This window comes from Chenopodium album, chromosome 6 (assembly GCF_948465745.1).
Source record: "Chenopodium album chromosome 6, dcCheAlbu1.1, whole genome shotgun sequence".
Lineage (NCBI taxonomy): Eukaryota > Viridiplantae > Streptophyta > Magnoliopsida > Caryophyllales > Amaranthaceae > Chenopodium > Chenopodium album.
Genome location: NC_137839.1, coordinates 38,485,614 through 38,500,603, shown reverse-complemented (window position 1 = coordinate 38,500,603; position 14,990 = coordinate 38,485,614). Strand labels below are relative to the sequence as shown.

Sequence of the window (14,990 nt, the reverse complement as noted above, 5' to 3'; positions counted from 1 at the left end):
AAAACCACCAACGAGCCACCACCACCACCACAACCCAATTTTTTTTTTTAAAAAAAAACTTTAAAACAAAAAAAAAGAACATAAAAAACACCAAAACATACCTTAAATTATGAAATTAACTTCGAATTTCACCAAATTTAGGTAAATAAGGCTAAATTTGACCATAAAAACTCTAGATCTAGAGTTTTGATGGTCGACCTTGACCTTAAAAACCTTAAAAAAAAAAATCAAAACGAAATTAACCTTTGAATCTTAGCTTGCGGCCCAGCAAGGGGACTTATCATGGTAACAGCGGTGTTTAATTAGCTTGGGTGGTGAAAGGGAGGATGAGAAGAGAAATGGAGGACGAGAAAAGAAAAGGAGAAGAAGGAGGACGGAGAGAGAGAAGGCCAGACGACAAGAGAAAGAAGAGGGAGAAGGAGAAGAAGACGAGAAAAAGGAGGGAGGACAAGAGAACTATGAAGGAGAAGAGAGGAAAGAAGAGAACAGAAGGAGAAGATGAACAAAGAGAGAAGAGAAGCAGAGGAGAGAGAAGGAGAAGTGGAAAGAAGAGGCAGAAATGAAATTGTAAAGGGTACTCACATCAAATTGTTAGGATTTTTTATAAAAAAAAATTGATTTCGACGGAATTTTCCATCGGAAAGTACATATTTTTCGGCGGAATAATTATCCGTCGGAAATTTCCGACGGAATTCCGAAATTTTTTAAATTTGTCGGAAAGATCTGATAGAATATAAATCCATCGGAAATTTCCGTTTTTACGACGGAATTACATGTCCGTCAGAAATTGTCCGTCGAAAATCGGCCTAATTCTTGTAGTGGATGAGAAAATAAAAATGGATAACTATTTTTGTTATGTATGTGCAAATATATAACATACATTAAAATATGGAAAATTTCATATTTGCTACTAGGGAAAGCGCCCTAGTTCACATTTGCTACTCCTTTAATTTTTTATTTTATTTTACTACCACCCAAATCCCAAAATTTTAGATATCACTACCATTTGACGGATGCCATTACTATTTCCGTTAGTGAAGCCCAACCGCCGTCCAACCACCTCACCGCCACCGCTCCATCTTTAACTACCCTCATTGCCACCATCCAACCTCCGTTTCCCAAAGAAGCCCACGCCAGCTACGAACTCCACCAGCATCCCACCTCCTTCCCAAACGCCACCAACACCTCCTCACCTTCACACAGCCACCAAAAGCGAACCCCTTTCCCAGCTCGATTCCAGCAAACACCTTCACACAACCACGAATCGAAAACGGCCCCATTCCCAGCGCGAACCCTAGCCACCCATTAGCGCGAAGGTTCTCCAGCCAACCACAAATTAAATCACAAACCCTAGCCACCCAATTAGCTACCAACCCTAAATTCATTTTTCTTGGTTTTGGGGTGGTGGTTTAGGGTTAGGGAAGGCCGAAAACGCAGTAGGGGAAGGGGAGGGGGTCAATTCAGTGGGGGGAACGGGGCTAGGGGCGGATTTCAGGGGTGGTTTTGATTTTGGTTCGAGGTGGGGGTCGGGGCAGCGAGAACGGGGAAAGGGGAGGGGGGTTCGCGTTGGCTACGTAGGGGTGGGGGAAAGGGAGTGGGGTGGGTACACGCCGGCGCCGGTCGCCGGCAAGGGGTGGCAGTTGAGGGTGGTTATATACTTCCTCCGTTCTTTTATTATTGCACCACTTGTCTTTTTAAGAAGTTTCACAAATATTGCACCATTTCTTCTTTAGGAAAAAAATTATTTGTGTTCACACTGCAAATACCCAATATACCCTTGATTTTTTCACACTTATTTTTTAGTTTATCAATTTGTCACATAGGCAATTTTGTATTCTTACCTTTCTCTCTCTTACTTTTTTCCACTACCAAAATATTTGTACTCAATTCCTATGGTGCAATAATAAAAAAACGGGGGAAGTATATAAAATTATTTTTTAATTTATTTTTTATTTTTTTTTAATTAACTTAATGGAAATACTAATGAATTCCGTTAAGTGGTAGTAATTTTTAAAAAACTTTGATTTAAGTGGTAGCAAAATAAAATAAAAAATTAAAGGGGTTGCAAATGTGAACAAGGGCACTTTCCATGGTAGCAAATGTCAAATTTTCCTTAAAATATTGCAAAAGCACAGAGAGAGAGCAAGAGGGAGAGGAAGAAAGAGAGAGTTAGGTGAGTGGATTCATCCTAATGTGCAAAGGCCACAATCACAACACTAGCATGTTTTTAGCGCCTTTGTTTTGGTTAAGAATGCCACAGCCTACGCTTCGCTTTGGAGGCATCTTCCTGGAACAAAATGCAAATATAAAGGCACTTTGTGGACGTCTAACCTGAAAAAAAGTTAATCTAACATGATTTCAGGGCTAAATTGAAGAGGACAAAGACATAATAATCACTCACGACTTACTAAATGTAGATAGAATTGTTCGAATCCAATTCTTTCTATGTAGCTATGGTGTTAAGCACAACTAAGCTTTGTTCTAATTCAGAAAGACGTCGAAAGCAAATCAACAGTGCGATATCCAGACACAAGTTCACTCAACTTCTGTTGGATAAATTATACGGTATTTCAGATTCCCTAGTTCAGAGAGTTCCAATCAGCTAGCAGATTACCAACCATAAGAAAAATATTTCTATACAGAATTTTACCTGATAAATGAGGAAACTGAAACATGAAATATATGATTCTATTAGCTGTACACTAGTTTATGAAACTGCAGCAACTTCTCAAAACCCAGCCCCTCAGTTTACCCCTAGTATAGACCATGCCTGCGACGAATACGGATTACATACATAGATGTAGCACTAATACATAATTTATAATTAATGTACACAAGAAGTTTATGAAGCTGCGGTGGCTTGTCAAAATCCCGCTTTCAGCTTATCCAAGTATAGACCATGTCTGCGAAGAATACGTATCTGAACAAAAAGGAAAGAAGTAAGATTTAAAAAAAAAGAAATATGTGTAAACTATAGATGTAAAAAAGTTTGCTAGTTTATTGTACAACAAATTGTTATATGACACCACACCATCCTTTATTATGTGACGCTTTTTGAAGAGGTTACTAATCATGCAAAGTGGGTTAACAAATTACCTAAGGTGGAGTGTAAATAGGATTACTATAAAGAAACGGAGGAAGTTTATTACAAATAAAGATTTAGAATGGTCACTAGTAATAGTTTAATGATAATGATGCCCAATGAATTGAGTGTGTGATGAATTGATGATCACATAGAAGAGTTCTGTATAGCTTGTCAAAAATCGAGTTTATATATTGAGCAACTAAAATCACAGAACATTTTCACATGACAAATCAATAAAAGCATCATCAAAATCTCTGCTAGTAAGGCATCCATCAATTGTATTCTTTACAGCTTTTTACAATACAAAAATTACATGACTAATTAAAAACCAGGCATACACTTTCATCTAAGAAGCATCATTTCATGACAGATCCATAAGAAAAGGTACCTGAGCCAAGGCATAAATAGCTTGCAAAATCCTGATATAATCAGTCCCCAACATTTGAATGACGACGTCTGCCAAAAAAGTTCCCCACACCCTAAGAACGACCACGACAGGGGGAAGAGAATATTAAACATACATTCTATGTGTTGTTTCAATTGTTCCATATAAACTTTTTAAACTATTCATATAATAATTTTTTACTATATTTGTTTACCACAAAGTAATAGATAAAAACAAATGGTACGTATAAATTGCACCATTTTCTTTTTGGAAAGTTACGTATCGGTTAATCAATTGCACCATTTCCTTAATTGATATGCTTTCATAGAATATCCTATCATTGTTCACATGTGAATGTGATAACAACTATTATCACTCCGCCTTTTTTCTCTTTCATATGTTAGTATCGCATGGGCAAAGTTGACATGTCCCACCTTTTCAATCTTTTTTCTTAAATATGTACCCATACCAAATGATGCAATCAAAATAAACAGAGGAAGTATTATATTATTGAGTTTGTTTAGATGTATGTAATTAAATATCAGCATTTCTTAATTTTACTAAAACACATTAATGGTAAAAGTGCATTGGCAAAATTACATTACATTGATTTCAATTAGTACAGATAGTCACAAAACATAGTTCATTTAGGAAATGTAGGGCAATAATCACAAAACGTTTATGATTATGCTGAAAATTTCATCATGATGATATTCAATAGTATAGAATATAGATCAAGAATTCTTATTGGACCTTGATTAATCTCTAGTGCTTCCCACATGCATGATTCACATCTTTCCTATGTATGACATAGGGACTAATCTTTTTAATATGATTCATTACACATTTAACTTCAGGTCAAAAGACTCTCTAGTGCTTCTCATCTTCCGAGAGAGTCTTCGGCATGTAAAGACTTTCTCGAAAATGATTTCTCTCTCTAACTCTGCAAAGATGTGTTGAGAATGAATTGAAGTGAACAATGAAAAGCTCCTTATATAGAAAATGAAGGCGGAGATCCACAAAATCAATAGTGAAACTCAAACAAAAATCGAAGAATAAATTTCTATTCTAATACGGAACGAATAAATTTCTATTCTAATACGGAACGAAAAGGACAATATATACAAGACGGATAGAAGGAGTTCGTATACTTGACTTGATATACACAGCCATAGTCCGAGTCTTCGGAATATGTAAAAGAATTTACGAATTCTACCAACCCTAGGGATCCGTAGGATTAATTGTAGATCCAAAACAATAATAGTAAATTTGAGTTGTTTAGTATTTAAGGTTTGTATTTAAGATCTTGCCTGTATATCTAATCGAAATAAGTCTCGATAAATAGAGGGATAGAATATATCTACAATAATTGTATTCGGCAAATCACTGCCAAGTGTACAAGCCATATTGACAAAGATGATTTTGTGAGGACACATTATCTAGAAGATTGAAGTCAAGATAGTCAAAAATCATGTTCAATAATCAACCTTTCACAAAGACGTGACTGTCAAATGCCCTCAAAAAATCTTAAAACTTAAGTGTTTTCACTAAACAACCTAAAAGATACACACTAATAACCATACCCATTATAGGATGAACAAAGAAAACAAAACATTGAAAGACACATCCCTAACATGGACCAAGAGAAGCCAAATTAACAGTAGAGATGGACCAAGAGCACAGATCATAAACATTGAAGAGAACCCAAACTGGCAGTGACAGCGAAGGAAACTCGTGATGGAAATAGATGGGAGACGAAAGAACCCGAAATATGCATCCTGTTGCTGAAGAACGAACCTAGAACTCCATTCCACTCATAGGGGTTGAAAAGCACATCTGCATCCTAGGAGTCTGGGAACACAACCTATAGAGTCATTTTCTTTAACGACTCTATGAGAAACCATGCATCCAAATGCAGGTTCTCTTCTTGCAACTCCACCAATAGAGAATGCAAGAAAATGGAGGGCTTTGCTTGACCCAATCATCAAAAATGGGTAGCCTCTTTCAAGATATGAATTAACAGCGATGACTGACTTTGTCATCACCCAAACTAACAAGAGATGATAACAATTGTATGAATGCCCATATCATCCCATAACCATGCAACAAGACCTACACACCAAACTCTTCCCTCAAAACCACACTCCTCCTACAAACTCCATATGCAGAGAAACCTATCCATTTGCGCTAATAACTTCACTCCCTGGGAAAATTGTTCTAACCACTGGGCAACATGATCACACCCCGACAAAGCTACTAGAAGGGCCACTGAAAGGAATAGTGTCCTTTGAACAAATGTATTATTTCGATGGTGGGTTCAAAATTATTAGAAAGCTAATATGTTTGGTAAGGTCAAGTGATCGGAATGCCTGGGTGGAGGCCGCTTCCGATCAGTAATATTAATGCATAATTAATATCACAGCTTAATCTTGACTGAACCCTTTGGGTCGCATCCAAGCAACCAACGAGCCGAAGCGACGAATTAATTCGGAAGGAATTAATGAGTCGACCGAATAATAAGTATTTAGATGTCGGAAATTGGAGCTTAGAGCGCCGAAACCGAGTGTCGGAAGTCGAGTCGAATATAGTAAAAGACGAGACAAATAGTAATAAATCAACGTATTTCCCAAAATACCCCTAACATCGGAGTGCCCCGAGAAAACCGAGTGCTAGGGGCACAATGCTACAAGCCAAGTGCACGCACAAGGAAGCAGACCTCGGCACCAAGTCTCGGCAGCAGCCCGCACTTGGGGTGCGTGGCTTGTTGGCCGAGAACAGCGGCAGCCCGCACTATGTGGTGCGGGGATGGCTGGCGAGGCTAGGGGCAGCAACAAATGAGAAACCCACTTGGGTGCCTTGGTGCCCAAGTGGGAGTTGCCATGTGGCGTAAGGTGACGGAGAGAGTGGGGAGCAAGTTTGGTCCCCTCCCCCCCCCCCCCCCTCTCCAAGTGGTCCTCACTTACTCTCTCATGTATGATTGCCACTTGTTGATTTATTACTAGCTCGCTTAAATAATTTTATTTTAGATTTAATATAAAATGTGAAAATCTCATTGTCCCACATAAATCATACTCTCATCATTTCCTATAAATACCCAACTGGGGCATTGGAAATGATGCTTGAGTAAGAGTTGGAAAAGGGGTCACTAGTAGTGAAAACCTTTGAACTCAAGAGTTGAAAATGGTATCACCTTTGTGAAAGCCTTTGAACTCAATACTCGGGTTTTTCGGTCGGGTCTTGCTAACCCCAAGACATTGGACCTAGTCGGTGATCGTGTTGCGGGTGGATCATCGTTGGAGGCCTTCGTAATTTCGAGGCTAGCTTTCAAGTAAGAGCCCAAGCGGTCAGGCGAAGCGCGCTTCAAAAGTTATCTTATTATCTTAATTTGTCATTAAATTAATTATGTTTATGGTTTTATTTATTGCGAGTGCAATCTTGTTTTTCGGTTTGTTTCCGCGGTGAGTCGGACTCACCAAACCCCAACAGCGGTATCGGAGCCTCGCTTGTTTATTTTTAAAATCATAATATTTTTCAAGGTGTTTTAATGGCTTATTTTTTCTTGTTTTAAGTTGCTAATTAGATTGGTAGCTCGTTTTATCCATTTTAACCTCGTATTAGAGCTGACTTCAGCTCCCGAACCCAGATTTCGACCCAAAAATAGTGTTTAAAAGCTTGGTTATATTTTTTCACATAATTGCAAATAAATTGCATTGAGTGTGAAATTGTTGTTCTTTAAGGCTTCTAAGTACCAACGATTCAATCTTTAATTAAGTTAAGTGATTGAAACTTTGAGTTACTAAATTCCATGGATTTTTGTTGAACTTTGTTGATTTAATCATTTTTAAGTTGATTGGAATCATAAAGTTTGAAACTTGTGATAGAAAATTGTTTATCTTCATATTGGAAGATATAATTTTTCAAGGATTCACAAGTATTAAAGTTGGAATCTTTATTAAGTTGGAATCTTTATTGAACTTATGTTCATTTTTCCAACTCCCTTTTATTTTGTCAAAATCTCAAGATTAATTTAAATTGATTAAATTAATAGTGAGTAATTGCCCTATTTTATTTTGTTGCACCAAATTAAACCAATTTTATTAAAGAATGGTTCTTGGATATAATTTTGGTTACATGCACTCGGGTGATTTTATTTAAGTTAGACTTGTTTAAAAATTTCAATTTTGCTTATTAAAATTAGTTCTAAAATTAATTTAGAATTAATATATTGTCACGCGAAATTTGGGATTGAAATCCCAAGGCTATGGCACGCAAATCGAGGAAAAGCCTCCCTTGGCTAGCCGTGCAGCCATGTGCGTGGCATGCGCCCCCAGCCACAGCAGCAACGCAGCAACACATGGTTGTGCTACGTGCGTGCGTGCTGCCGCCGTAGCGCAGCACATGGCTACTGTGGTGTGGTAGGGTGTGCGAGCGTTTTGAGAGCATGTGTGTGCTTGGTGTTTTGGTGTAAAGGGGCAAGCAGTCATGGCCTTGTGCCTAGAACCTTGTAACCCGTAGCAAACGCTACTAGGCTCTACCTAGCTAGTGCTACGTGGGGTGGTGAAGGCACGTGCGCCAAGCCGTATAGTACGGGGTTGTTAGACAACCTTGACTTTCATATGGCACGTATGTAGTGCGTGAACCACTTGAGTATGGTTGGCTTCGTGTTTGCTTATTTTGCCGTTTTAATTATTTTATTAATTTAATTTGGTTTTAATTATTTTAATAAATTTTGGAGGCTAAGCCTCGGTTTAATGAGCGGCATTTGCAAAATTTTATTTTGGCAAATAATTGGGTTTTACCGGCTTAATTAATTGGATTAATTAAGATGAATGCGGAATTTAGTGGGAGCTTCAAATATTAATTGCGCTTATTTACATAATCGGTTAAAACAACTTTGACTAGTTATAATTAGGCGTGTTAATTAACCACCTAGATTAGTTACTAGTTATCGCGTGTTTATACATTGTTACTTGTTTATCGTTGTAAAATGCATGGGCCATTCACAAATAGTGAATGGATGAATGGAATGTATATTCTCTCACGGGTTTTATAAAATGGCAACTAGTGGGGCCCGATTAGGATAGAAAATACGGACTACAATCCGTGATGTATTTTTGTAAATTTAAATACGGTCTGCGTACCGTTGAGTATTTTTGTACCTTAATATTTAGATTAGTCCTAACCGTAAATAATAGTAGTTGCATAATTTTGGTCAAGTCTTGAAGACAGAGGTTCTTGGAAGACAAAGCCATAAAGTTGCAAAACAAGACCTTTTGAAGACTTCAAGAATTCAAGGAATCATGCTAGTTGCCAATATGCATAAAAATGCTTATGCTTTACATATTTATGATCATTTCTATATGAATTATATGTTAGCATGTTTAGGATTTCAAATGTTGCGATGATTAATTAAGTTCACTTAAATCAACCAACATAGAAACCCTAGGTCCCTAAAATATTGAGTGAAATTGTCATTCCAAAACAACACTTATCGACCTATTGAGAGTAGTGATGGGCTACGCCAAAGCGAGGCATCACTATTACTCCCTACACTCATAAGGCATGTCGGGTATGCAAGTTGGTTTTGGTTGTACTCAACGATATGAGTGATGGAGTCCTAACATGTCGTGGCAAAGTGAATAAATTGTTAGAGAGCACGATTTATTCAAGCAAGAGTGGCTTAGAGCCATTAGCAAAGCGTAGCTTACCTTAGGAGATTGATTTATTCAACCAAGAGTGGCTTAGAGCCATTAGCAAAGCAGTGCTTACCTTAGGAGATTGAGTGTTAAGGCAAGCCAAAGCATGCTTAACCACTCTTTGTTTATTTGTATCTTGGAATCGACTTATTCTTGCCAAATGGGGACAAATTTAATGCGTGGATAAGACGTTTAATAATATTGAAAATTTGCATGAATACCTTTTAATTTTCAAACTTATTATGTTATTTACTTGATAAATGGTTATACTTTGCACTTATATTTGTAGAATTCCAAATCAAACTGTATGATTTTCCATGATTGGTAAAGGAAATCTTTGAAAATGGTTCTCAAAGAAAAGTAAAGCATTTCTAAAATACAATTCTCATAAATGTATAACAAAGTCCGAAAGGACGGTTGGACATCATGTATTCAAAATACTAGGTAATTTTGATAAAACATGAAGTATTGAGTTGCAAACTCAAATTGTCAATATTGACAACCAACATATCTTTTCGCTTAATACGTAGATGAGTAGGACTCATTGATGTAGTAATTCAAGCGTGAATTTAAGGAAAAGATGGAACTTTGTTTTACGGCGCATTAGATGCTTAACTATGCCTAACAAAGTATAAAAGTCAAAGACTTTTAAAGAAATGGTTCTTAAAGATTATGACATAAAGTATGATAAGAAATATAGGAAACGAGGAACAAAGAAAAGGAATGAGATTCCATTTTACTAAAAAATCCATGTTATTGAAGTTAACTTAGCAACTCATTATCTTCACAAAGTATCGGATACTGCTTGAGTGTTCCACTTTGAAAGTGACCTCAAACTATTGAAGATAAGCTAAGTTATTGACTTACAAGCTTAGAATGAAGCAAGTGGTGCTACATCAGTTGTAAGGTCTTATGCTTTGTTTAAAGACCTTTAAGCTAAGGCTGTAACAAATAAATGGTTATTGTGTTCCATAATCAGCAATTGATCCGTTTACACACGGAAAGACTCACATTCAAAGCAATGAGCAATAGTTGCAAATTTATTTGAATGGCATTGTTGTCTAAACCATGAGTCAAGAATGCTTGATTATAAACAAACATTTTCTTAACATGAGCAATAGTTGCAAAAGCTCAAAGTCATGGGCATGATTTGCGTTCCGAACATCTTTAGCAATGTCACATCGACATGGTCGTAATCAAGGCTCTATTAGATAGGCTCTTGATAGTTGATCGATTCGGAATCGTTCTAAGACAAGCAAGTCTTACTTGTTGAAACCGACAAAGTAAAGAGCTATTGTTCTTGGTATAGACAATTTACTCCGAAAGCTAAAGAGGATTCATTTACTTCAACGTTTCAAATTTGAAAGAATATGACTATATTCATCAAATATGAACAAACTTGATCTTGAATAGTTCAAGAGTTTAATGAAGTACATAATTGACTTGGCCAGACATCAAAACGTCTAGATTAAATCGAGCGATGTTTGCTTCAGACAAGCGTGACCATCACAAAGTTATGAAATTAAAATTTTCATAAATAACTCCGCAAAGAACATCACAGAGACCTCGATGCCATTTAAAAATGACTCGAACAATGATGGATCACATCCCTTCCTATAAAGTTCTTAAGATTTGCACGAAGTACTAATGTTACACTAAACAAAATGTCGAAGCTAAGAAAGGACGCCATACTCAGTTATGGATAGAATTAACTTCTAAATGTCTTTTCAATTATATGTCTAAAACTCTTAGCCAGAGTGGGAGATAAGTGACTCAGTGGGAGCTCACCGGCTTAGCAAGAGCTAGGTGGTTGAGTGGGAGCTTAATGGCTCATTAAAGGCTAAGATAGCTCAAGTGGGAGCTAATTGTTTGTTTTACAACGAACTTTTACCCAAAGACAATATACATGTCTCTTTGTAAGCATTCAAGTGAGACCACGGGCATTACCCTCACAACCTAATTTGAGAACATAGCGTTTGTTGCTCTAAGTGGTATCAAACTAGAAAGTAACACATTTCCAAAACGACAAGTGGGAGGAAAATGAACTCAGATGAATCGAGCTTAGCAACAAACTAGAACTGAGAATTTCGAAAGACCTTAAAAGGGTTTCGTGACAATACTTGATCAAGAATACTTTAAGGAACTTTACAAGTGCCTTAAAAGAGAATTCATTTCTCACAAAACTTTTGAAAAGTTAGAGTAAGATCAAGAAAATCAAAGGCCTTTGGAAGCGCCTTAAAACTGCAATAACCCCGTATAGGTATAGAATTCACCAAAGGCTTGGATTGAATCCTATAAATTTTCTATTAAGTTAGAAATAAACCTAAGACTTACCACCATACTATTTACTATTAGATAGTAAGGGAAAAATGTCTTGTAAAATAGCTACGACAAATCCAAATTCCAAATAATGGTTAGAGGCCATAAAAATCCGAAATAGACTCCATGTTTGAAAATCATGTTTTAAAACTTGATTAATTTGCATAAAGGGTGAAAGGCCCATCGATTGCAAATAAGTTTCAAGGAGAAAACTAACAAATGTGGAAATGTATATGTATACATAGCTAGATTGGTTGAAAAGGATACAATTAAATTCAAGGAGTTGATTTTAATAAAAACCTATTCACCAATCGGAATGCTAAATTCTTTTCGTGATTGTTCTAGCAAAATTGCACATATGAAATATGACAAAATAGATACCAAAACCGCCTTCCTAAAATAGGATTTTGGAAGTGACTGTGAAAATAGTCTAAGGGTTTTGAAAATCTGAATAATGCTAGATTTGAAAGCAAGCTCAATGAATCCATTATGGGATTTAAGGAAGCATTGCATATAGGAATTGGAACATGTTTTCTCATGAAGTTAATAAAAGGATTGACTTATGGAGAAACATAGAAATTCTTATGAATAAGAAGTTTAGTGGGAGCAAAAGTAAATTATATAAAGGTCCACCAAAAAGTTTACGAACTCTATTGTGAAATAACGGTCAAACACTAAATGCTTAGATTTGAAAGTATTTTCGACAATGGACCAAACAAAAAACGATACCTAGTACGTATTGGGTATTAAAATCTATTGTATAGACTTAAAAAAAATGTTTGAACGTGTAAAGGAATTTACCGTGTTAAACATGAATTGAAGGATTTTGAAAGACTATCGACCCGTATGTATAAAACTAAGTAAATGTTTGAACTAAGTATAAGCTAGGCTAAATATTAAGTCGAACAAGAAAGACTCTAGTAAGAGACTTTTAGCCGTATCACATAGCGAACAATTTAAGCAAGAATCAGTGAAACTGAATGAGCTAAAATGTCACATGGATGGAATAAGATTGAGAATTACTCTGCAACTTAATCCATCATGTACGCTATGATATGGAATCGTCGCAGGACTTACTTGCTTAGAGCATGTGAAGTATGTATGTAATACCAATCAACTTGTATCTATGTAATAGATCGTTAGATTATGGCCAAGAACATTTAAGTACTTGGATAAGTAACAGAATAAGTTCTTGACTTGTGGAAACAAATACAATTTGAGAATTGATGTTGCAAGCACAAACCTTAACAAGGATTAGATCCTTAACAAGGAAGCCGTTTATAAGCACGAGCTAAAAATGAGTCGTGGCTTGAGAATGGTAACATGGACGTGCATCCATGTGTAATGTGGGAATTTAAGGAAAATTTCCATGATCACAAGTGATTAGGGTATCCTAAATCATTGTGAGCCGTTTTGTAATCCCCCTTATTTTTAAATATTTTATAAATGAAAATTTATTTTATTTATAATATTTATTTGTTATTTTTCATAATTTAATTTTAAAAGTTTCAAATTATTAATCTGGGTCGAAAATTATTTGAACAAATTATTTTATGCACCTTTATTCTACAATTTATGTCCAATCACACAAGCCAAACCCATTTGTTTACTTAATCGACCCATTATTTTTATGAGGCCCAATCTTCCTATTTACCCTACAATTCTCTCCTATAAATACCCCATGAATCCCCAAAAATTTCCCACACAAAAATGTTAGTCTTATTTTCTTTCTCCTTACTTTTATTAATTTGTATGATTATAATTATTGATTTATGGGTTTTGATTTTATTGTTTGAAATTAATTTAATTAGTATCAAGTTGTATTTTGATGATTGAACTTTATAATTTCAGATTTTATAAATGTCATAATTTTCAGATTTTGTAAATTTTATAACCTAGGGTTTTTAATTATTGAAAATCATGACTTTAGGGTTTTTATGAACAATTGATTTAGGGCTTTTGTAGTAATGATGTTTTGAAATTTTGGTGATTATAACTAATGATTAGTTTAACTTAATTCCAGATTATTTTGAACATGTAAATTCGTGTTTTAATTTTTTAGATTTTCGTTCGTTAATATTAATCCCGTTTTAATCCCGATCAGGTTCAGAACTCATCCGATTTTGATGAAAAAGTAGTGTTTTTCATGTGGAAACAACGTTTTAAGAAAGACTCACTACCTTTGGTAGTGAGCACCACCCTTACGTGGCCAAATTCAGCCTCTAAATATGATTTTCGGACACTTTGATTTTAACAAAGTTTTTTTATACTTAAAATATTATCCTTGAGTTTGATTGATAAAATTAATTATGTTTAAAGTTAATTAAGCATAAATATATGTTTTTATTGAAGTTTTAAGTGCTGGAAATAGTTTCTAAGTACTACTTTTGATGTTTTATAAAGAGGGTTTAATCACCCATTAAAAAGGGAGATTATTAGGGGTTTTTAAATAATTTTCAGATTTTTATTAAACTTTAAACTTGCTGTAATTTCATGTATAAGAGTGTATTTTAAGGTTTTTATGAAGAAAATTCAAAGAACTATATATAAGCCTTATATTTTAACTAAAGGGAAGGTTTTAAAGTGTTGTTTGGTTTGGATTTTGAAGATTTTAAAGTAAGTTAGTATTGTTGTAAATTTGATTGATTGAGTATTGATTGAGATGTTATTGTTTGGTTTAAGAGAGGAGTTTATTAAAGGTGATTTCTAGTTAGTAAAGTGGCATACCAATTCGTTTGCTCAAGGTACGTACAAGTTACGAAACCTTGCTTGTAGGTGCATGTTTAAGGACGGATCGAGAACTTAGTATCATGCATAGGAATGACTGGGTTAAATTGTTTGGTTATACATTGTGAATTTCATATGATGTGCACTATTTATATTGCAAGTATTATTTGTGCTCTAATTATGCAAGGTGCGCTTAGAGGCAAAGGTATGTGATTGGTGTAAAGATTAATTTATTACTCATTCATGATTATACAAACAGGATGAGTAAAGGAAGAATTCAAGTCTTATAAGACGAGGTTGAGGTTTTGGGGTGCCTTATGCACTCAAGGTGTTTATACAACGAGGTAGTAAAGGAATAAATAATAAATGTTGTTTGTCACTAATAAATCAAGAATTGAAATTGGAAACTTGCCTTATTTGATTGAATTGTGTTTGGAATATTTGTATTGTTATGCATATGAGTCATCACTAAGTCTAAACCTGTAAATCACGTAAAGTGCAAGATGGATGAGCAATAAAACTCTGGATTGGTGCACATCTAGAGTAATGACAATCAGTGGGGTACATGGGGTATTAGCCGTGTACTTTTATCGAGGCCGTCTGATCTACGAGTCTCCTATTTCAAATATTTTTTTTTTTTAAATTAGGAGTTAGGTGAGATCTCATACTAACTACGGTCACGGAGTCGCGCCCATGGTCGTTGGATGTTTATTGATGTTTCCGAAAGGAGGCATGGGGTTTTTCTTTTATTGATGTTCCAAATGGGACATGGGTTGGG

General features: G+C 35.5%; 1 protein-coding gene across 2 annotated transcripts in view; it reads right to left on the bottom strand.

Annotated features, from left to right (window-relative positions):
• Positions 1-2,620: 2,620 nt before the first annotated feature.
• The window catches only part of LOC145636034 (uncharacterized), a 38,892-nt gene continuing 26,522 nt past the window's right edge, over positions 2,621-14,990 (bottom strand). Inside the window, exons 9-10 of one of the 2 annotated variants that reach the window (XM_081687468.1) lie at positions 3,474-3,541; positions 2,621-2,920 (exon numbers count right to left, since the gene is read on the bottom strand). In XM_081687468.1, coding sequence (XP_081543594.1) covers positions 3,514-3,541 — 28 coding nt within the window. In that variant the 3' untranslated portion in view covers positions 2,621-2,920; positions 3,474-3,513. Of the gene's footprint in view, positions 2,921-3,473; positions 3,565-14,990 lie in introns of both variants that reach the window. The other variant, XM_081687467.1, reaches the window with a different exon arrangement.